Consider the following 23,383-nt stretch of genomic DNA (forward strand, 5'->3'; position numbering starts at 1 on the left):
GAAAGTGCTAGCTAGGAAGGACGCCATGACTAGGGTTCGAACCCCGAGTCCCTCACTTGTGTGTGAGTTTATGACGACTTTGCCATTTCATGTATGTATCAGAAGAAAGAAAGAAAAAAGTATTGATTAAATTAACTAATGTATTTTTAATTTATTAATAGTTTTAGATTCTAGTTACGATGCTTCAGAAGAATAAAAAAAGAATCTAGTTATGGTGATGATGTAACCAGTTATAGCTACAGAAACATTATAATCATCAATTAATTAGTTAGATTAAGAATACATACATACATATTTATGATATTAAAAAATGCAGAGTGACCTTTTATGAACAAGAGAAGGTAAAACTAAGAAACTGATATGCAAATTCTTTCTTTAACAACAGAATAATTTGTTTAAAGTTACATTTCACATCACATTCACTCACACTTAATTATAGCAACCATATATATTAGAATTCTTAACAAGGACACAAATAATGGCACAACAAGTATCCTACATCTAACTTCTACAATAATGAGTAAAAACAATGCTAGAGATGAACAAAACAACCGCGTGGAAAACTAACAAACCGATTAACATCTAACACTAAAGATGATTGCAACTTTTGACACATGACATACCACGATTCTGTCGTGGTAAGTTAATTTTGACAGCATCAGTAAAATATGAGGTTGATTTGAGTCAAGCATTTGATTGGCTATTGTTAGAGTCCTTTTCAGGTAAAGGATCTCTGTCGTCCGCAGATGAGTTGTTCCTAGAATCTTGAACATTGTTGTTGAAAGAAACGATATTCTCTTCTTGAAATGCACCAGGTGTCATAATAGGTTTCACTCCGCCAAAACTTACTTCGTTTGCCATATGATGATTAAGGTGCGGAGGAGGATTATTATGTGTAATAGTTGATATATTATGTTCCACCCTTGGCTTCTTGCTCTTGTGCTCTAGATGGTTAGTAGGAAGAAAACTTCCTACAACAACCTGATGCATGCACAAGATAGTGAGCGTTAGAAAGAGACTTTTTGAGTGAGTGTTGCTAGCGCTTTTCTTTTATGAAACATATTGCTGGAGTTTACCTGCACAGGACCAGAAGCTATAAGCAAACCAGCGAGTCCACCGCCCAATACTCGACCATCTGGACCTGCCAAAGAGACGCTCATCCCACCAGATCTGCTTCTTGTAATTCCATTATCGGTTGGCATAAAGGAACCAGACAAGGAAAGAATCTCAAACCGTCCCTGTAAAAGCACCCGGTTTGAAGTATCAACATATTTATCCATTCACTAAGGACATAAATGAAACTGGATGATAAATGCAGCACATAAAGGAGCCTTCCCTTTATGGGAAGTTAAAATAAAATCAATATTCGATATCTAGAATCAATACATCAATAAATAGAACATAACAAACGGTGCTGCATACAAACCGAGGGCATTGTGGTACAAACAATTCAATATGATTGAGCAACAAATGACGGAACTCTTTCTTTTCTATGCAGATGACATGAGATTGAACTCACCTCGTATGTTAAAGTACCCCCTGAAGAAGTCGATTGACGAAGTGTAACATTTGAAATTGTTCCAGTTGCAGAGAGAATGCATATAGCACGTGATCCTTGTTGGGAGGACATAATTTTCATAGTAACATCCTGAGACAGAACATGGAAAATCACAAACAAATGAACAAGTGGAACACCAAAAATAAAATTCAAAATCTACAATATAGGGTAAAAAATTTACTTCAATAATTATGACAACATACACAACTACTAGATCCATAAAATAGTTAAATACCATCACATCACTATTACATATTGCAATAACTGTATTTCTACATTAGTATAACAATTAAACAATGGAAATAAGTTAATATTATATTCATAATTCAAACACATTTGAGCCACTCATGTAGCTGTTATCAATAGAATTTAACAATATTATCCAATTGGTTATCTTCATTCCACGACGCACTTACATAAAGTACAACGATGTGCATATATAATATATGCACAGAAACACGCGTAAATGAGATGAACAATAACATAAAAGAGGTACAGAAACATCTATATCGGATATGAACAACATTATATGTACCGAAGTTATTTAAATTTCAGAGATGTGATTGGTTTGGTTTCCTTTTTTCACTTCATCACGAAACTGTCCTAATGAAATTTGCATTTTAAGTATAAGCAAAACGAATGTACTTTAATTGTGTTTCAAATACATGAACTTCAGGATATAAACCTAAAAGTAAATGGACAGATTACCTCGCCAGAATTCACTGTAAGCACATAAGCCGTGAAGTTGGAACCTACTGAGTATGCAATTCCCTCATTAACACCTACACCTACATAACATACATATAAGCAAGATCATTAGATGGAGATAGACAGGAAACGCAAGAATTTATTAATGAAATTCTAGAGAGGAACTTCATTTTTAGTTCACAAAAATAAAACAAAGCAACAACCAGTTCATTAATTATTTAATAGAAACAAAAAGTAAAAGCAGACAGTAATTTTAGCATGAAGATTCATTCATTAAGCAACATTTGAAGTCTTAATTCCACCTCAGTTCATATAGTATTTAATTAGACAGCTCACTCAACATCCTCGTGCGTCCCATCATTACATACTACATAGACATGTAGTAGTAAAAAGCTACCCTATTATAGCCGTAATTTCAGATTCTTTTTACCCTGGATTAACACGGTCCCATTATTTAAAACATTATTTTAGGTATTTTCTTCTAATATTATATAGGGATATAAACATCAAATTTTAATGTTCGGTTATATAAAGCCTTTAGATACTTAAACATCAAATTCTAATATAGGGGTATAAACACCAAATTGTAATGTTTTAGTTTACATTGAGCCTTTAAATGCTTAAACTTATTTGTTTTGAGTTTTCTTGGTATTTTTGTTTTTTTGGTACAAAGTTTTCTTGGTATTAACTCCTATGTTTTATTTACTTTTTATTGTTATTTAAGAATATTTCGTGAATTTTGAGTATTGTTTTATTTACCAGCATTTATATATTGTTTTATTTACTTTTTATTGTTATTTAAGAATATATATTTAATAAATATGTGTAATTCAGAATAGCAGTCTTGCCCCTATGGCATGTTTGAGGTCAGCCGATATGCGTCACTATCGTGGATTGATAACTATGCCACAATGACAAACTGGGGAAAACATGTGAATGTTAAAAAAAAAAAAGAAAAAAAAAAGGGATTGTTTTAACTTTTAAGTGATCTCATTAAAGTCTCTCATTTAGTAGCTCCTCTGAAAATTCTACCTAAAACCTTCACTGATACTACCATATTGTTTGATACTACCATTCTAAGAGACCGCTTAGTATCCACAATCATGTATAAATTAAAATTTTGGAAATATTTCGGATTGAAATTCCTGCGTTTGTAACCAATTATTAAAATCAGCCAACAAGGCAATTAGTAAGCTGTTAAAATTAATTATTAGATTAGATTAGATTTAGACCAATTCTACATGACAAACTAGAAAACTATTAGACTCATTCTAGCTGGTCCCTTCATTTACTCTGATGCATGCAATCTTTTTCTTCTTCTCATAAAGGAAAATAAGGAGCACCATATGCTACCCTAAACATAAACAAAAACTCACTTTCAACCACAAAAATATCCACATCCACCTCACAATTTGTATTCAGATCTGAAAAGGAATCTAAGCTAAGGGTCCACTCCCCCACCCCCCAAATATAAACACTGTTATGTTATCACAAAGGCACAAATACAAATTTCACAATAAAAACACAGATCAGAGAAAATTCTACCTCCTTATAAATCATAAGTCATAACTACAAGCAAAATTAAAATGAAAATAAAATAAAAAATAAAATAAAAATTATGTTATTCCTCTATTTACAAGGAAAATGACAAGGGCCATTAAGCTATGTTAATTCATTGATTTATTATGAATTTTCAATCTCAATTCTTAAAAACTGCAAATGTAACAGTAAAAACAAAATCTTAATCTTAACAACATAAGTAACAGTCAAACAAACAAACAAACAAAAAAATTGTAAAACACAAGGACTTACTAAAATTAAAGGCTTCAAAAAATTTCAAAGATCAAAGAGCTATAAATAGTACCTTGTCCAGGTGGACTTTCAAAATCAAACTTAAAAGATGATTTCTTGATAGATTCAACAGGCTTCCCTCTACCCCTTTTCCAAGCAGAGAACTCTCCAGTCAACGGAATCGACGATGAAATCGGCATAGGCGAAAGCGCTGTTATAGCCCCTGCTGCAGGCTTACCATCTGGTCCATACTTCCTTGGTCTCCCCCTCTTCTTTTTCAACGCCGGCACCGTCACCGGTGATGGCACCGTTGCCATGGAAAAATCTAAGTTGTTTTCAATCCTTGGAGCTGCTTGGAAACTCACTGGAACCTCGTTACCAACTACTGCATTCACAGCACCAAAATTCTCTCTTTCTTCCATTTTTATGCAAATCACAGAAAATAAAAACACCCCAAAACTTCTAAATTTGACTTAAACCCTACCCATTGAAGATTCAAACGTTTTCATATCTTAATTACAGACAAAAAAATCAGAAAAATATGAAATTTTTCAAAAGGGTCAAAAGTAAATTCAAAAAAACAGATTTGAGTGCAGAAAATTTTACAATCAAAGATTAAACTTAAAAAAAAAGAGTAATTTTTGTATGAAACTGTAGAAGATAAAAACCTAGAAATGAAATTTCAACAGTTGAACTTCGTCACCGAGAAAATCGCAGCTCAAATCTGCACCATTGTAATGAACACAAAAAATTTTGAAATTACCACGGAATTTTCGGAAAAAATTGTACAATTACAAAGAAAAAAAATACAAACTTTGGTTAAGAAAATCTGATAAGTGATTTGTGAATTTAGGGTTTTGGTGGAAAAGGTTGAGTAAATAAATAAAGTTGATAAAAAAATGTGGAAAATTAAATAAATATTAAAATAAAGTAATTAAATATTCGGATTTTAATTATGAATTAATATTTTAATTCTAAAATTGAAAGTATAAATTTTGGTTAAGAAAATGGTTCACGTCCGTCTTGGAAATTTAATAAAGTTGATTTAATAAATGACTGTGAATGCAGATACTTAATTTGAATACATTAAAAAAATAGGTTGCATTTTTGAAAAGGAAAGAAATTGGGTATTTTTTAATATAAATTTTCATTTATTTATTTAAAGTTTTTCTTTTTTTAAATATTCAAAGCTGTAAAGTTAAGAATGGAACCATTACATTTTCTCAACTACTGACAAGTTCTTTGTCTTTTCAGTTAAATTAAATTAAAGTTGACTAAGAAAACTCTAATAGATGAATTTAAAAGAAAAATAAAAAATAAAGTTTTAATTGCCCTTTTAGTTTGATGCATTTACAGAAATGCCACTGTAATTGTAAACGCGTGGTTCTTCTTTTTGTTCACTTTTTCTTCACGCCTTCTGTTGAGTGTTGTTGACCACAAAGACTATGTCCTAAAATCCACTTTCTCCTTTTTAATCATGAAAATTAAAATTAAAATGCATGAAAATATAAGTATAGATATGATGATATCATGGTTATGAGAAAATTGTGTTGAAATTTGGCAAACAAGTCATGTTATATTCTACAAGTTAATTATGATGCACAAAACCTTATTCCTTTGTAAATATTTCTCCACACTAAAGACAAAATGAATTTCAATTAATTATTTCTCATAATTAAAGTCTTATTGTAAATATTAAGCTTTCAAGAATGTCTGATGGATTAGTAAAAAAAAAAATGACTGTGGACTGTGGCACTATAATGAATCTTGAAATCAATAAGTAATTTGTGATAATACAGGACAAAAAAGTGGCAAAAGAAAAGAAAAAGTGAGAGAATGATGAGTTAATTTGTAAGTAATTTGACGAGGAATACAATAATGAAAGGCGGAGTAATTCAAATCCATGATGAAATATTTCAAATTCATTCAAAACAGTAATAAGAATATCCTTCATATAGGTGGATCCGATACAGCAAAGGCGATTTTCCAGATGAAACAATCAGAAAGAAATGATGAAAATTAAATCGCATTAGACCACTAAAATCTCGTTAATAGGTTTGTTCCACATCCTAGTCTACGTTTGCTGCTCGCAATGTACACAATCAGGAAGCCAATTACAATTGACTTATGATTATCCATCACAAGTATAAGTCTCATAGCCAATTACAATTGACTTATGGATTATGCATCACAGGTTACATAATCTCTTAGAAAACCAAAATAATCATGCTAACATATAATGAGCCAGTCTTCTTTCCTCGAAGGAATATTCAATCTCTTGAACTGGAGTCATGTCACATCCAAAAGGAGTTGACGAGGGAACTGGAGCCATGGCCTTATTCATCAAAACTGATGAAGGAACAGGAGTCAAAGCCATACTCATAGGAACTGATACGGTTGAAGGTGTTGCAGGGATAGGAATAGGCATGGCCTTTGGAGTTATATTCTCTAAATCAGTCGCAGTCATTGCCTTGCAGGGACTAGTGAAGGGCAGTGTTTTCTGTGTGCCAGGTTCATTTGCAGCATTTGCCACATTTGCTTTTGACGATACATTAGATGAGATGGAAGCAAAAGGTTGTCTTGTCAGAGGGGATTCCATGCCTTGAGCACTAGCAGCACCAAGTGAATGTTTTTGTACAGGAATGGCAGCAATATCCAGTCCTCTTCGAGCTGCACACAGGGAAAAAAGAAGAAAAAACACACTCATTAGAGTTCTAAACCCATATGTTACACCAGAATGTGTGTGTATGAGTTATATACAAACATCAAGGAAATAGGTAAGCCAGATATATCAGCTGTGTGACTATGATTTCATCCTTCAATATAACACAAAGAAAATGCATGATAATATTTCATAATATCCTTGATTCCTCATATATCCGTAACAGCTAATATTTCATAATAAATATAAACAGATATCCAATTCATCATCTCTTATTATAACTTATTAAGCGAGGAATCTGCAACCACTAAAGTATAACCAAAAGTAGATTTTGAACAAACTACCTGGTGATAAACAGGAAGCACCATCATCCAAGTAACTTTGTTGCTCAAATTGAAGCACTTTGTCAGTCTTTCTCGTGGCACGTGAATTAGTAGCTTTTGAATCAGGTTTTGGAGTCTGAAGCATTGCTCCACCAAGAGAGACTCTTCTACTACCTGCACCTCAACAATCATCATCTCTTATTATTACTGTTATTAAGAGAGGAATTTGCAACCACGAAAGTATAACCAAAAGTAGAGTTTGAACAAACTACCTGATGATATACAGGAAGCACCATCATCCAAGTAACTTTGTTGCTCAAATTGATGCACTTTGTCAGTCTTTCTCATGGCACGTGAATTAGTAGCTTTTGAATCAGGTTTTGGAGTCTGAAGCATTGCTCCTCCAAGAGAGACTCTTCTACTAGCTGCACCTCCGGTTGACATCCTAGATCCCTTCTTTCCACTTTGGGGCTTGGAAGGGCTTGGTTTTGATCCATATAGTGCCTCCTGTTCCGCTATCATTTGTCCCTGAAGCTTCTTCAGGTCCTGCCAACACAAAAGTACGATTTTAACAAGTTTTGGAGAAATTACACAAAACATCGATTTGTTGAAAGAGTATATAGATTAATAAAATGTTGCCTGGATTACAAAACCCAATGTCTGAGACAATACTAGGGATTTGTAACCAGAATTCATTTGAAATGCCTATTAGATGAAATAAGAGGACTATACCCGCTGCCTGCGGCGTTCTTGTTCTTTCTCTTCCCGTAATATATTGTATTCTTCAATCATTGAGAGTAGACGAATCTAAAAAACCAAAAACAGACTCAATCATTTTTTAAGCAGGTTTACTTGTCCCAACCAAACAACAGACAATTAATTAATAAGTAAAAAAAGTCCAAAATTCAGTATGAGACTTAACAGAAATCTCAGAGAGAAAACTTACACCATCATATGTGAACTCGACGCCTCTTTCCTTTTCCCATGCTATAGTTTTTGAAGTCAACACATCTACCATTGCTATATACAAAAAGGGAGACATATCAGAACTATACGCAAATATTGGTTGCAGATGTCTTGGCATAGAAAAGATGATAACCAAACTATTGTCAATTATCCCATTCTTGCTTTTGAAATTCTCAAGCAAAGTAAGAATATTAAAAATTATCACTTCACCATATAAAATCAATTCAGACTCAAACTGCACTATAATGTAATCCATGAAACCTATAAGGTTCGTGATTCAGTTTGATGTATTATATCATTGAATCGTGACATATGCATAACAGTTACTAAGATCTATGAATACCTGGAATTTTGTTAACCAACCCACGAGCTTTCTCAGCTCGCTTGAGAGTAAGATGAGCGCCTCTTCCAGCATTATATCGATTATCATCCTGGAAGATGAACAATGAGCATATTTGCAAGTATGACTGAAAAATGGAAGTCAAAATCGAGAATACAAACAACTAACCCTGTTGTATTCCTCAAGCCAAGACTCTTCATCACATGCTGCCAGCCATTTTTCAACCTTTTCAAGAATGTCTTTTCGACCCAAAGCTTCCTCTTTAACTTGGGCAACCTGACGCTCAAACTGTTCGAGCACACAAGCAGGGTCCACAGCTCCTGCATGAAGGAACAGCCAAACGTTGATGTGTGCAAAGGAAATAATTGCAATCTGTTTCCAGAAATACCTTACTAATCAAAATAGATAGAATGTTACCAGATTCTATAGCTTCAACAGCATATTCGATTGCACCATCTGTTTCTGGAACCAAATGAGTTTTTCGACAAATCTCCTCCAGCTCTGTTCTCTTCTTTAGTACAAGCTCCTTCATTTTGCTGGATTTTAATTCTTCTAACCTAGATACTTCCACCTCCACCTGAATGAAATTAATATTTCTCCATTAATTAAAACCACATAAAATTAATATACTCCATATTATAGTCAAGTAACTTTAGTTTTAACTTACACAATTGATAAAGTCGGCGGACAAGGTGTTTGGTTCAGTTATTTCATCTTCTGATGCAGCTATATTACATGTAACATTCTGAAACATTTGTTGCTCTTCAATAGGTGTATCCATCAAGTTCCAGAGCTCCAGCATTGTTGTTGCAAGATCTTGGAGCTGCGAAACATAAATGATTTACAACTATCAACTAAAGGAAAGAACACAATTCAAAATATAAAGTGGCAGAATGTTTTTTAAGTCGTTGTTTACCTTCTGCATTCTCTGTAATTTAATTTCTCGTAGTTGTTGTGTAGCAACAGCGAGTTGCTGAATTGTATCATTGCTAACACTCGTAGGTCCTTCTATGTCTCCCAAACTGGGATGAATTCCCAGGACTGTCTGCATAAAGTCAAACCCGAGCACTGAACAAAGAGAATTTAATGTGTACAGGTGCTCCTGAACCTTCTTTAGGCGATCACTCTGCATTAAAAGAACGAACAACCATAATTAGTAATTAGTCATAGTGGCATAGAGTGCAAAAATTTGTTAAGTTGATAAAACAGGAAAAATTATGGATAGAAGTAAAATATTGACCTTTTCACTTTGAAGTGCATTTAGTTGTCTGTGTAATTCTTCAAGTTTTCTCAGGGATAAATCAGTTTCATCTACAATGGTAGGAACATACTCTTTGGGACCATAAATCTCAATTGAGATGTTTTGAATCTGCTCTTGAACTTCCATAAATTGATTTCTGCGCTCAAACTTCTGCTTTTTCATCTCCTCCAAATATGGAAGAATTCGTGCATGCTCTTCCTTTAGGCTTCCAGCATTTTGATCAGACTACAAAAAAGAGAAAGGGACATAGTAACAACAAATTATTATTTTCAAATTAAGTTCTTCTACACCATAATCAAGTAACAAACACACACATAGACAAAAACAAAAATGAGCAAATTAATGCTGTTACTACAATATCTAACCTGTCTAATGTGTACTGGTCGCTCTCCCATTGCAGAACAGATGGCTGCAAGTTCTGCCTCACAATCAGCGATCGCCTGCCTTAGTGTAGCTCTAGACCGATTTGCCTGATCTACCTTCCTTCTGTACACTTCAAGACACTCTTGTTCAAGCTCAAACAGCATTCTGTCTCTGTCAGGCTCAGCCTCACCAACTTCGTCCCATATTATCTAACAAATAATAAGTTGAAACAAACCATAATAAATACTCAAAGTCGTCCAACACCGTTTTCAGTCATAAATTGTCACTTATTTGCAGAATGTTCAGAAAATATAATTGCAGTAAAACTTAATGGGTACCTGAAGTTCATAGAGAAGTGATCCGCACGTTGTTTCAGCTTGCGAAAGTGGATCCTTTTGAGGAGTAGACATTTTGAATCACCGGAATCTGATCAAAATTCAAAATTATAAAACAAGCTAAACATATACAATACAACATTTTTAACAGAAACTACCATTCTAATTCAACTGGAAATATACATATCGTAGACATAAATACTATCAAAAAACATTTAAGCTAAGTCATAAAAATAGTAATTGAAATCGATCCAAGAGGTGCAAACATAGAAAATTAATTTAAATTTTGTTATGTTTCCAAAATTAAAACATCAATTTCCTCAATATGATTCTCTCATATCATATGATTAAATAATTAGTAATTACACTTAATAATTGGGCTCAAATGGTTAATGAGTTTCACGAATGATTCAGAAGAACTCAAATTCAATTCGCGGTGAGAACAATTGTTCTCATCCAGGTTTTACTTACCGTCGATTTCGAACTCTGGAATGAGAGGGTTAATACCAAAAAAACAAATATATGAATTAAACCCTAAATTGAATTGGAAGTGAAACAAAAAAGGGGGAAAATACAAAATAGTTGAAAATTTTGTTGAATTAATCTGATTGAGAGAAATGGTATATGGATCTTAGCTGAAAGTAGCTAAATGATTGAAATTAAAGAGAAATATAGTAACGGATTTGACGAAGCGTAAAATGGAAAGTGAGTAAAAAAGGAACAGAAATTAAATTGAAGTTAGAAAGAGAAAGTAAAATTTCAAAAGTTGAGTTTGGTCGGAGCGAAAAAATGAAGTGTACTGACCTGAACAGAGAGGTTAGAGGGAGATCGGTGAATTGATGTTAGGGATAGTAATAGTTGAGTTTGGAATCACTTAAATTTTGCAGAGAAAATGAGGATAAGTGATTTTGAATTTTTCAAGTTTGAATTGATGAGAGAGAGAGAGAGAGAGAGAGAGAGAGAGAGAGAGAGAGAGAGAGCCGTTTCAATTTTAATTGATGAAAGGAAAAAAGGGTGACCGTTGGGATTGTAGAGCGCTCGATCTCCGTTTGATTTCGATTTCAATTTATTGTTATTTATTTATTAATTATTAACTTTTTTTTATAAAAAAAACTTTTTTACGGACGGGTCTAGGATTCCCAAAACAGAACAGTGTATATGACAAATTTACCGTAAAAGTCAACAAAATTTTTTGGCCTTAAATATAAGTAAAAATTACTAAATTTATTTTTATTTAATATTATTTTTTTAAAATTACCATCATTAAATGTTTTACTTTTAAGATAATTGTAGAGTTCTAATGCAAATTTAAGAGTATATTATAAGATTTGTTTTGCAGCTTAGGCGAAAACTTTTTCACTTGTCTTTATTTAAAAAGTTAGAAATTTGTCAACTATGGAAATTGAACCCGGATCACTTGCTTAGAATAAAATATTTCAAACAATAAGGCATAACAATCAATAGTGATATAAATTATGTCCTCAAAGTGTTAAACATATAGCAATATTGCAATTTGGTACAAATTTTTGATTCACGTTAATTATAATAATGTCGATCCATATATTTCTTATTTCTAATGTTTGTACTCCCTCCGGTCCTTATTATAAGAAGTTCACTTTTTAAATACATTGAACTATTGATGTATCTAGACAATAATATAGTCTAGATACATCAATAGTTCAATGTATCTAAAAATTGAACTTCTTCTTATATTAATGATCGGAGAGAGTAATATGCAACTAAGTTAACCCTAATTTGCTTTGCAATTTAGGCGGGAACTTTTTCACTTAGCTTTATTAAAAAAAATAAAAAATTTGTCAACCATGGGAATCAAACCCAAATCACTTGACCCGTGCGAACGCACGGACATGGTGACTAGTTTTAGTAATTGTAATAGAAGTAGAAATTTTACATAAAATCAAGACTAAAAAACTTCTTAATAAGTTGCAAATTAATATTTGCTTACAAAAGAGGCCGAAGAGAAGGGAGTATAAATCAGGACAAATTTGCACTTGAGAGAGATAGAGAGATGCTTTTTTATATTCTAAAAGAAAATTTATATTTTTGTATTTTTTATAGTTTGATTATTGGAAAACAATTGTTGTGTAATTCAGCGAAGGAAAACAAAATTGTTTATGTTTTATCATATTCATGTATAATTTTTTTTTAGTTTTTTTTTTAATTTCAAAAGCAAATGTGATACAAATTAGTGGAAGAAAAAAAAAGAACTCAATAACTTCACCTTCGGTCAAAATATGGTTTTGTGACATTTTTATCAATATTTTTACTAAAATTATATTGACAATCAATTTTGTTAATTCATCGTAAAACCATATTTTTCAAGACAAAAAATTATACATGAATGGCTTGAACTTCAATACATCGCAGAATTTCATATTTATGTGTTAGAGAGGGTTATGTTAGCACACATTGTTTATCAACATCTTTAACGGCATTTCAAATGATAAACTAATTTAGTGGTTTATCTATATATTTGCTATTAAAAAAAATGATAAACTAATTTGGCTGCTAATTACCGTCCTATATTTTTACAGGTTAAGAATTATTCTCATCTGAAATCAAACTCAGGTTCTTTAGAACGATCCATCATAAGGGAGCTTCATTAACCTTTTTTTTTTTTAAAAAAAAAAGGAGGCTAAGCTGCCCTATAATAATATATTAAAAACAAAGATTAGTACAAGGAGAAGAGGGGGAGAGGACATAAACCAAAACCCCTAGGAGTTAACAAAACGGAAACAAGGAAGACCAATCTTGTTCCTAGCAAAATCCATAGAAAGGGCCCTATCCACATCATCCCACCAAGTAAAAGCTTGAACAGTTAAACCAATGTTAGCAAGCTTATCCGCACAATGATTTCCATATCTATAAATGTGAGTAGTCCTAAACCTCATGGATTTAGTAAGGAGCAAAGCATTCATCCACCTATTTCTAATTCTCCAAGGAACCATGGAAGGTTTGCTAAAAGTGAAAACAACAAATCTTGAGTCAGACTCAAGCCATAAATTAACCCAATTTTTGGAAGCGGCAATCTCAATAGCTAACATAGCGCCAGTTAGCTCAGCAAGGAAAGCATTTCTGTCACCAATATTAAAAGCAAAACTCCCTAAGTGATCGGAACTTGAGTTTCTGAAAATGCCACCACATGCTGCCAAAGCCGGAACACCAATCGAAGCACCATCAGTGTTGCATTTGATCCAATTGAAGACTGGAGGGTGCCATAAAAATTATTTGACTAGAGGAGCTTCATTAATCACTTGCGTTCAATGTCTTCGTTATTTATATTAATATATTAATTAATAAGTTTAACTACATATTTGGTGTCATACGTTTATTTTAAGTTTCAATTTGGTCTCTTACGTTTAAAAAACATTAATTTGATCCCTTATGTTTTTCCCGTTTGCATTAGTTAGTCATTTCCGTCAATTTTGTCACATACGGCTAGGGATGGCAAAAAAACCCAAACCCGAGAGATCCACCCGAACCCAAACTCAAGTCAACGGGCGAAACCCGATTTGACTGGGTTTGGGTTTGGGTTCGGGTGACACCTGATAATATGGGTGTGGGTTTGGTATCAGTCAAACCCACACCCGAAACCCATACACCCACCCGAAATGTTTTATAATTACCTAATTACCCCCATAGTCTCCCTCAATTTTCTTGGAAGACCTTAAATTTTAGTTGTAATTTAATTTCTTGAAAGTCTATGATGTAATTTCTTGAAAGTCTATGTTTGAATTTCCTCGGAAGACCTTAATTTTAGTTATAATTTAATTCAAAGTGTATGTTGGAATTTAATTTCTTAAATTTGCAAATTATTTTCAAATGTGCTACGGGTTTGGGTGGAAAAAACCTGAACCCAATGGGTGTGGGCGTGGGTGTTGTTTTGCCACCCAAACAGCCTTTGGGTTTGGGTTTGGGTGATGATTTCGGGTGTGGGTTTGGTAAGTGTCAAACCCGCACCTATGGGCGCCCGTTGCCATCCCTACATACGGCAGACGATTTGCATACGTGGACAACCACTTGGACATGTATATAGTTTAAACGATGTTTAGTAGAAAAACTCAACATGCATAACTTTATGGGTGGATCAGAAAGTTGGAAGATCAATTTATCCCGAACCTTGAGTTTGGTTTTGCTTAACAATTAACTAACAACACGCAACCTCGTGCGCAGAGGTGTCCTGCTAGCTCACAATTTAAATAACAACTAAAAATTGATAAATACATTCAATCACAATGTAAGGTGATGTTTAAAACCAGAACTTACTCATGAACACATTTGATAAGCTAGCAGCTTATATCATCCCAATCTTTCAAAATAATTAAATAATTTCTCTATAATATCAAATTATTCTGTGAAAAGAAGATACATCCGATCCCTATTTTTACCTCTCTATAAAGTCAAATTTACATAATTCAACCTCATGAGTGTACAAGCAGAACATGAAGCCTCAATGTCAAATAAACAAAGTAAAATAAAGAGAATATTACATCCCCCACCTCCTCTAAAGTATGCTTGCTTAAATGACACATTCATCACCTCTATATATAGTAACAAATATTCAACTTCCCTTAATTACAAACAACTCCTATCTATTGTGCAAAATAAAATAGAGGAGGGGTGTCATTTGCAATCTCCCAATGAATACAGGGCAGTAATCAGTCATTTGAAAAATAGAAGGGATGTTTGCACTCTTTAAGCATATCTAACGAGAGGTGAGCATAACATCTCATGACGCACTTCCACCTTCATATTCTCTCTTGATGATTTCCAGCACAAGTTCATTCCAGGTATCGACAGGACCTGGCATGCACCAGTGCAAGCAATCCTGTGGTGGTGGCCTTCCATCTGGGCCACGTTTTGTGATCTTATTTGGGTCAGGGCTCCTGTAAGGCCCAGGATGACCATCATGCCGGTATTGAAAAACTTTGGTAATGTCCATTAACTTCAACTTTGATTGATTTGTAGCCTTTTCCATAGCACGATTAAAACCTGTAACCTGTTGCCCATGCATTGTATTTGTGTACTCGTTTTCTACGAGTTTGCCAAGTGTAATAGGCTTAACCTTCCCGGTGCATGATCCACCTGTGTTCCAGGCTCCACCCTCATAATGATCGGGTGAATAGGATCTCACAATTGTAAGACCTTTGTAAGTTGGATGTGCAGCAAGAGCGGTAAGAATTGTTTCGACAGATATACCATATGCTTGAATATTGTTTACCTTCATTTGCTTAGACTTGTCTGGCCACCATAACTGCCCTCCCACTATCTCATTGTTTAAGATATACACAGACTGCTTAGCAAACCAATGACCAGAAGAAAGGACAACCACGTCGAAGTTTGGGATATACTCCATTAACTTTGTATCAGGGGCATCAAGATGGAGCTTATCCACACCAGCTGGAGCATAATCAAATGGTTCGGATGTTTGTTTGACAAGCCACGAGGACCATATCCGGACTATCATTACAGATGCGGACCTAAAATAATATCGCTGCATATTGCGGTTTCCCCGATTCTTCGGTACCTCTACCTGAAAATACCATGTTTTTAGTTAAGCTTCTAGCTATGACAAGAAGGATGCTCAATCACATGCACTATGCACACACAGGCATACATATGGAAAACCCTAATTATGTAATGTATATAAGAAAATTTAAAGGCAAATGCATGCTGCTCAATAGCGAAAAACCATTTGAGAAAAAAAAAAATGGAGCAAGTTTCGCCTTCTAAGCAAGTTTCTTGAGGAAAAACACCACACGCTGATAGCATCAAATTTTAAGAGAGGAGGAGTTGCTTCAAGATGCCAAGAGGAATTCTTAAACATTTCAAAATCTAAGATAGGATTGCATGTAACCTTGACATGAATATTAAATCATAGCCCTATTTCTAGAGAGTTCATACTCACATATAATATGCAGCAAAAATGAGGACAGAAAAATAGTTAATACTTTTATAATCTTGTTCTTGAAATCATTTTATTTTCCATGCAAAACAGATCAATATGGAATCAAAAAAATAACCTGCCACAGAATACACAACATTGATTCCATCTGGTTTCGAGCTACTGAGTCTCCAATGAAAGCCAAGGTCTTCCCTCTCATCAGCTCCAAAAATTTCTTGGGATCAAATCGTGGGATGTCACATTGGAAGGGCTTCCACCGCCAATTCTCATAATCTTTGTCAGGTCTCCCATTACCCTGGCAATTCTGCATCTGTGTAATTACAGGGCATGTATTGTTTGTGTATAGTGGTCCCAACGGATCATGTACCCAATTCCCATGGTACAGATCACAGCCTGCACAACAGAATGGAAAATACCAATTAAAAAGCTCATACAGAGCAATTTCAAACAATATCAATAAAAAAATGTCGCCTATTCACAATAAGAACATTTTAGTAACAATGCACCAAAAAAAAAAAAAGAACATTTTAGTAACAAGAAACAGCTACTAATAATTTACATATATGTTTAAGAAAGGTCTGTACATATGTAGCAATATAAATGTGAGTGTGTGTGTGTGTGTGTGTGTGTCATGTCATATTTGCCAACCAAATTCAATTGTGGAGGGCTTAGATTGTAGTATGTTTCAGAAAGAAAAATTTGAATTATACATATTATTTGAATAATTGGCTTCATAGTTTAATACTTCAATTTAATCATTTTGTATATACTATGATGAAGAGATTTCTAGTACAATTCTTTATAAGTAATTCAGTGTTGTTGACAACAAAATTCAGATCCTCGCCCAGGACTACAAAAACAAAATTGAATCCATATATTAAGTTGCTATTAACAGCTAAATTATGTTCTAAGGAATGTCTTTTTTGTTTTTAACACTTGTGTACTTTGTGATATAGGGTGAAAGTAGTATAATTTATCATAGCCAGTATTCAGTGCTTTACTTTAATGAAATGGACTATAATAATGCAGGCCATTAACCTACAACACGCCCTCGACCCCTTGTGTAAAAATATTATGGATCCATTGGGAGAAAAGGGATAGTGAATTAATTAAATAAATTATATACAAAGAAACAAGGAACAGTGAACAACCAAACATCATCATGTCAATACTAGTACAATCTATCCATGGAGGCCAGAGCAGAAGAAATGTATTGATTAGAGAAAGACTTAATTGCATTGTTGGCTCCCTAGTTTCTCAATTTGTGCGATTTTGAACCCCCTAAGTTCAATTGAACGATTTTGGTCCTCCTAGCTCTCCATCCTTTCTGATTTTTTGGCCCCCTAGCCAATTTCACCAATTGTTTGCTGATACGCCAATTTTTTATGATGTGTCTTCATTTAATTTGGTCATACATAATGGTAATTAATAATATTAATAATAAAAAAATCAAAATCTTCACACGCTCTTATCTAACAGAGAAAAATACCCTATCAAGATCTCCTCTTTTCACCACTGTTTTCAATAATCTCACTCCAAGTCTCTTTTATTGCCTCCTTTGAAGTTCCGCTCTTCTTTGCTTCCACCTCGTAACCCCCCGCCTTCGGATTTGATCATCCTTGTGATCATGATAGGGATAGTGTCAGTGATGATGAAAGTGTTGCTTCAATGTCTTGTCCTGCTGCTGAATCTAATGTTGATGATGATCAAGATCAAAGAATTATGATACTCCAATTGCAGTGTTATGATGAGGATCAATTGTTTGGATATTGTATAAAAATCCAAATATTTTTCATTTTTTCTGCTTTCTAGGTATCTTTATCCAGTGAAGACGAAGAAGAGAGGTGGCATAGTCAGGTGAGCCTCTCCCTTTTTTTTTTATTTGTTAATTTATATTAAGTACCGTTATGACCAAGTCAAATGTGACTAGGAGGCCAAAAGTTGATGATATCAACGAAAATAATCAGGAAAAGTCACTAGGAGGCCAAGAAATCAGAAAAGGGGAGGGGGATGGGGGATCGTTCAATTGAAACTAAAAGGGGTTCAAAATCGCACAATTGAGAAATTAGGGAGGCCAAAAGTGCAATTAAGCCTGAAAAACACTTATAATAATTTAAAGATTTAACAAACAAACAAACAAATCAAAATTCCAGTAGATCTTCAATTCCTTTTTCCAAAATCAAATTAGCAAATCCCTAGGTGTATGGACAAGTTAGTGCTAATTAAACATGTATATAGCAATATAGTTTACTTGCCCAAACCAGAAAGCCACGCAACAAAAAGTGATCAAGATGTATTCAATGTCACCGGGTAAAGGAACATAAACTGCCGAAGGTTGAAAAACATTTTACCTATTTTGTCATTGACCTGGATTGATCAAAGGCAACTTTAGAATAAGAGAATCATAGGTTCCTTCACCGTGTGAAAATACCAAGTGCCATTTCTTAATACAAACATTTAAAAGCATATAACAGGCCATGGAAAATGGCTTCAAATTGAAAGGACACATCCAAGTCACTAAAGTGTCATTGGATCTTATGACAACGGAAAAGTCAGTATAGGGAGCATTGTGAATAAATTAGAGATGATAAAAAGGGAAAGAAGTGGCGAATGCCATGAAAATCAATCCAAATAGAACCGTGTAACCACGAAAAAGTCACTAAAGCGTCATTGGATCTTATGACAACAGAAAAGTCAGTGTAGGGAGCATTGTGAATAAATTAGAGATGATAAAAAGGGAAAGAAGTGGTGAATGCCATGAAAATCAATCCAAATAGAACCGTGTAACCGCGAAAAAGTCACTAAAGCGTCATTGGATCTTATGACAACAGAAAAGTCAGTGTAGGGAGCATTGTGAATAAATTTGAGATGATAAAAAGGGAAAGAAGTGGTGAATGCCATGAAAATCAACCCAAATAGAACCATGCAACGACGAAAAAGTAAAAATTGTGGATGGAACTTAATGATGAATCTCCTGTGAGCTTGCACGAGCGACATTAAATCTAATGTTTTGCATCTGATGCACTTGGTTGCAATACCTTAATAATCACCTCATGTTGAAAAAAACGATGTTCTAGTGGATGATGAAATAACCATATACCACTACAGCAATATCATTGAAAGTTAGCTTCATAATACAATAATAGTATAATACAGACTACCTTCAGTGATTTGAGGCATAGTGGCATGCTTTCCAATTTACAACACATCAGATTTATGCTTCCTATAACAAGTGAAAGAAATTCTTATAATTTTCAAAAACCGCTGTTAGGAAGAAGTCTTACATTGAGTAAATAAAAGTGCTCAAGTCCATGAGGTTCTCCCACATAATGGGCTAGTCTTTGGGTTGGGCTCTCCTCACGGGCTTAAGTCCTAACAATTGGTGCTTTCATTGAGAGTTGGGTCGTGGAAAGGGCTACATATAGGTTGGATTAAGGCACCCAATTGAATATTGATAGGGGAGTGAAGCTGCCGAAGAGGAAAGGGCTACCACCGGGTCAGTGCCAATAGAGTGAAAGTCACTGTGGACGTCAGCTCTTTAAACGGGGTGGCAATGTTAGGAATCTCACATTGAGTAGATAAAAAATTTCAGTGTAGTACTTAAGCCGCGAGGCTCTCCCACCTAGTGGATTAATCGTTTGGGTTGGGCTCTCCTCACGGGCTTGAGTCCTAAAAACCACTTCATTATCCCAATTGATGATTTAAACAAAGACCAAAGTAAAAGAAAGGTTACTCGAGTAGTACTAAAATCAAGCTAAAGTGTTGGATGCAAAAAATCTCATTAAAGCTCTCATCGTGTACTCAGAAGAAATATATTATGGATAACATTTTAACTTTTGTCATATTATTGTCCACAGTTAAAACAAAAATCTGTCTCAACCCAAATCCTTCAAATGCATGAAGCAGGACATAAGTGTGCATGTGTTAAAAAAGAAATATATCCCTCCCTCGTTTATCTTGTAATATATTAACTAGAGGTGGTGTTTTTGCTATGCAGCAAAATGGGCGTGTTAATTAGATCACAGTTGTAAGTTAGATAAAATAGTAATGTTAGGATAGAACTTTAGAAGGGTAGAATAAAGTGTAGTTGTAGTACTAATGAATTGTAAGATTTTTAGTTAACGAATTGTAAGTTTGTTAGTTAGTTAGCATGAGTTATAATTCTGAGAAGATCGGAATGGAGGGAAGGTTGTACATGAAAGTGAAAAGAGAGGTTCTTTATGAAGGAAAAACTCTAGGGTTGAATTATATTCTATAATTCCGGTTCCTTTTTTTTTTCTTTTCTATTTTCTGTTCATTTCTGTTTCTCTAGGATCTAACAAGTAATGAGTTAAAATTAATAAAATGATACTGTTTTACATCACACAATGTGCTTCCAAAAGAGAGTGAAGTAAAGAAAAACAGTTTTATGTTATTCTAGATTATATAAACAAGAATGATAAATACCAAATACCATGATGCATTTATTTAAAACAAGCTAGTGTAGGTGAAAAGATTGCAACTGTAACCTGAATTAACTGAACCGGCATGTGAGGCGTTATCTGGCTTCTCTACTGATTCTGGAACAGTTGTTGATGCAGAATTATCAGAAGTCGCAGAGGTCTCATTTGACTTTGTAAATGCATCACTAGACTGATTGATCGAAACCGCAGAAGGAGGTTCTTCAGTCCTAATACTCCCTGTCGAATTGGAAGAATCGGTACCTTTTTCTACTGGCACGGTTGCACTTGAAGTTGAATCAACTTGTGAATTTTCTTTAGCAGGCAATCTAGTATTGGCCGCATCTAATTTATCTCCAATTGAAGTCACGGGTTCTGGTGAATTCGAAACTTTTACATCAGAAGTTTCATTCACATCCTCCCTAGTCGGAAGCTTCACATAATTCGACTTACTATTGTCTATTTGTGAGTTTATAGTAGTGTCAATTTGTTCTATATTGCTATCATCACTAGCCTCGGTAAAAGATTTTTTATCTAAAGATGGTTTATTATCATCAAGATCTAAACTTTTATTCGAGTGTGTATCAATCGAAGCATCATGAGTGTGAGGGACAGACAAATCTAACTTCTCTGAACTACCTATACCGTAAAAATACCCGTTAACAGTGGCACCAATCGGCGCAGATACAAGAACAAAGGAAGCATAAATTAAGAAAATTGCAAGTGCTCCTACTAATACAACAATCCAAGAAAGTGACCTTGGATGGTAAGACATTTTGGGAGAATCTTTAGGTATACCCCAATTCATGTCATTCAATAAAAGCTCTATCTATCTACAATGAAAGCTTTAGGTATAAAACATAGCAATTTGAGTTATGCCTTAAATGATGAAATCAACCACCGAGATCAACCCTGTTACATCAAATAATAATGTAACAAATTAGTAATGTAACAAATTTATTAAAGTGAAATAAATAACACATTGATTAGCTTAACAAATTCATAATAATGAAGAATCCACATTAAACATACCCATTATGAAAATTTAAATTTTTTAGGGGAAATAGACAAAACCCAGAAAAATAAATGAATAAAAAAAAAATTAGATCACGGAATGAATGAAAAGCAGAAAAACCTTTGTTGGCGAGATTGTGAATACAAGTTTGGAGTAGGAAATAGTATGTTGAAATGCGATGCAGAATTTGAATGAATTGTGGCTTTGTTTGTTTGAGATGCTTGTCGGTTCTGCAAGGAATGATGAAGCGTTGTGTGATGTGAGAGAGAAAGAGATTGTTATGTGAATGTGAAGAACAAGCTCACCGCAAATTCACGAGCACCTTCCTTTTCTGCTTTCTTATTATTTTTTTGGCTTAAATGGAGTTTTGGTCCCCCTATTTTCAATTTTTTGAAGTTTTGATCCCCCTATTTTAAAAACCAACTTTTTTGTCCCCCTATTTTAATTTTTCTTGAGTTTTGGTCCCCCACTCCATTTTATGGTCAATTTTGATGACATGTCAAGATTATTAATGACATGACATACTTGGCCAAAACAATATTCATGTCATTAAACTTTTTCTTCCATTTCAATAAATATATTTTAAATATTAAGAAAATTAAAAGAATCTATAAAAAAAAGTTAAATATATTAATTAGTGATTGATATTTTTTATCCCTCTCTTTAATCATATCTTCAACGCCATCGCCATCCTTCGTCATATGTTTCTATCAACACCATCATTCACTCCATTACTATTAACCCTTCCTTCAAAATAAGTTTCATCCACAACAACAAACCCTAAAACCCAAAGAGTGGAAGATCATATTTTTAATATTGAGTTGCAGAAAATAAATGAAGAACAAACATTAATCCATAAAACAAGATAAATACCAAATTGATGACATGGATAATGTTTTTGCCAAGTGTGCAATGTCATGTCATTAATGACCTTGACATGTCATCAAAATTGACCCTAAAATGGAGTGGGGATCAAAACTCAAGAAAAATTAAAATAGGGGGACCAAAAAGTTGGTTTTTAAAATAGGGGGATCAAAACTTCAAGAAATTGAAAATAGGGGGACCAAAACTGCATTAAAGCCTATTTTTTTTTTAGAAAAACAAATACGAATTAAATATGTTTTTACTTTTTATTAATGCATCGTTTTCAAAAAAATAATAATAAGAGGAAATAAATTCATTAATTTTCTTTTTCACCACCAATTTAATCTGGTTCGGAGGTTAGTTAATTTTCTTTTTCACCACCAATTTAATCTGGTTCGGAGGTTAGTTCTGGCATCAAGTGGTTTCAGCCCCCTCCTGATCGCAGTTACGGGGATCGAACCGTGATCCGCCTTATCGAGTTCAGCGTCAATCACCACTGAATCAACTAACGATCGGTAAATAAATTCATTAATCTATTCTCTATTGTTTTTTTTTAATCATTAATTAATATATTCCTAATTAAATTGCGATCTCTCACAATAATTGGTGTAATTAATTAGCTTTGAAAATATTAGATTAAATGTAGATAGATTAGTTCTAAGATAAAAAAATTATATTTTTTTGAAGAGGTCAAAGAAATGGTGTGTCTAAAGATAAGAGTTCATAAAAAAGTTATATTGATTTTTAATCGTTAGTTGGTCCGGTTGTGATTGATGTTGAACTTGGTAGGGAGAACCACAATTCGATTCTCTACAACTGCGTTCGGAAGGGG

At 33.9% G+C, this 23,383-nt stretch overlaps 3 protein-coding genes across 3 annotated transcripts; all 3 read right to left on the bottom strand.

The window, feature by feature from the left end:
• Positions 1-342: 342 nt before the first annotated feature.
• LOC123896985 (AT-hook motif nuclear-localized protein 3-like) lies at positions 343-5,121 on the bottom strand. The gene is made up of 5 exons (XM_045947460.1): positions 4,131-5,121; positions 2,267-2,346; positions 1,520-1,648; positions 1,077-1,238; positions 343-981 (listed from the first exon to the last, which is right to left on the bottom strand). The coding sequence occupies exons 1-5, from the start codon at positions 4,477-4,479 to the stop codon at positions 685-687; spliced, it is 1,017 nt and encodes a 338-aa protein (XP_045803416.1). The 5' UTR covers positions 4,480-5,121; the 3' UTR covers positions 343-684.
• Positions 5,122-5,951: 830 nt separating this feature from the next.
• On the bottom strand, positions 5,952-11,353 carry LOC123898893 (65-kDa microtubule-associated protein 3-like). The gene is made up of 14 exons (XM_045949929.1): positions 11,112-11,353; positions 10,311-10,398; positions 9,975-10,181; positions 9,589-9,834; positions 9,265-9,474; positions 9,016-9,171; positions 8,766-8,925; positions 8,517-8,668; positions 8,352-8,439; positions 7,989-8,062; positions 7,775-7,849; positions 7,315-7,588; positions 7,064-7,216; positions 5,952-6,727 (listed from the first exon to the last, which is right to left on the bottom strand). The coding sequence occupies exons 2-14, from the start codon at positions 10,380-10,382 to the stop codon at positions 6,282-6,284; spliced, it is 2,313 nt and encodes a 770-aa protein (XP_045805885.1). The 5' UTR covers positions 10,383-10,398; positions 11,112-11,353; the 3' UTR covers positions 5,952-6,281.
• Positions 11,354-14,646: 3,293 nt separating this feature from the next.
• LOC123921210 (protein YLS7-like) lies at positions 14,647-22,035 on the bottom strand. The gene is made up of 4 exons (XM_045973651.1): positions 21,808-22,035; positions 20,742-21,584; positions 16,352-16,626; positions 14,647-15,861 (listed from the first exon to the last, which is right to left on the bottom strand). The coding sequence occupies exons 2-4, from the start codon at positions 21,478-21,480 to the stop codon at positions 15,058-15,060; spliced, it is 1,818 nt and encodes a 605-aa protein (XP_045829607.1). The 5' UTR covers positions 21,481-21,584; positions 21,808-22,035; the 3' UTR covers positions 14,647-15,057.
• Positions 22,036-23,383: the final 1,348 nt, after the last annotated feature.

Source organism: Trifolium pratense, linkage group LG1 (assembly GCF_020283565.1).
Source record: "Trifolium pratense cultivar HEN17-A07 linkage group LG1, ARS_RC_1.1, whole genome shotgun sequence".
Taxonomy (NCBI): domain Eukaryota; kingdom Viridiplantae; phylum Streptophyta; class Magnoliopsida; order Fabales; family Fabaceae; genus Trifolium; species Trifolium pratense.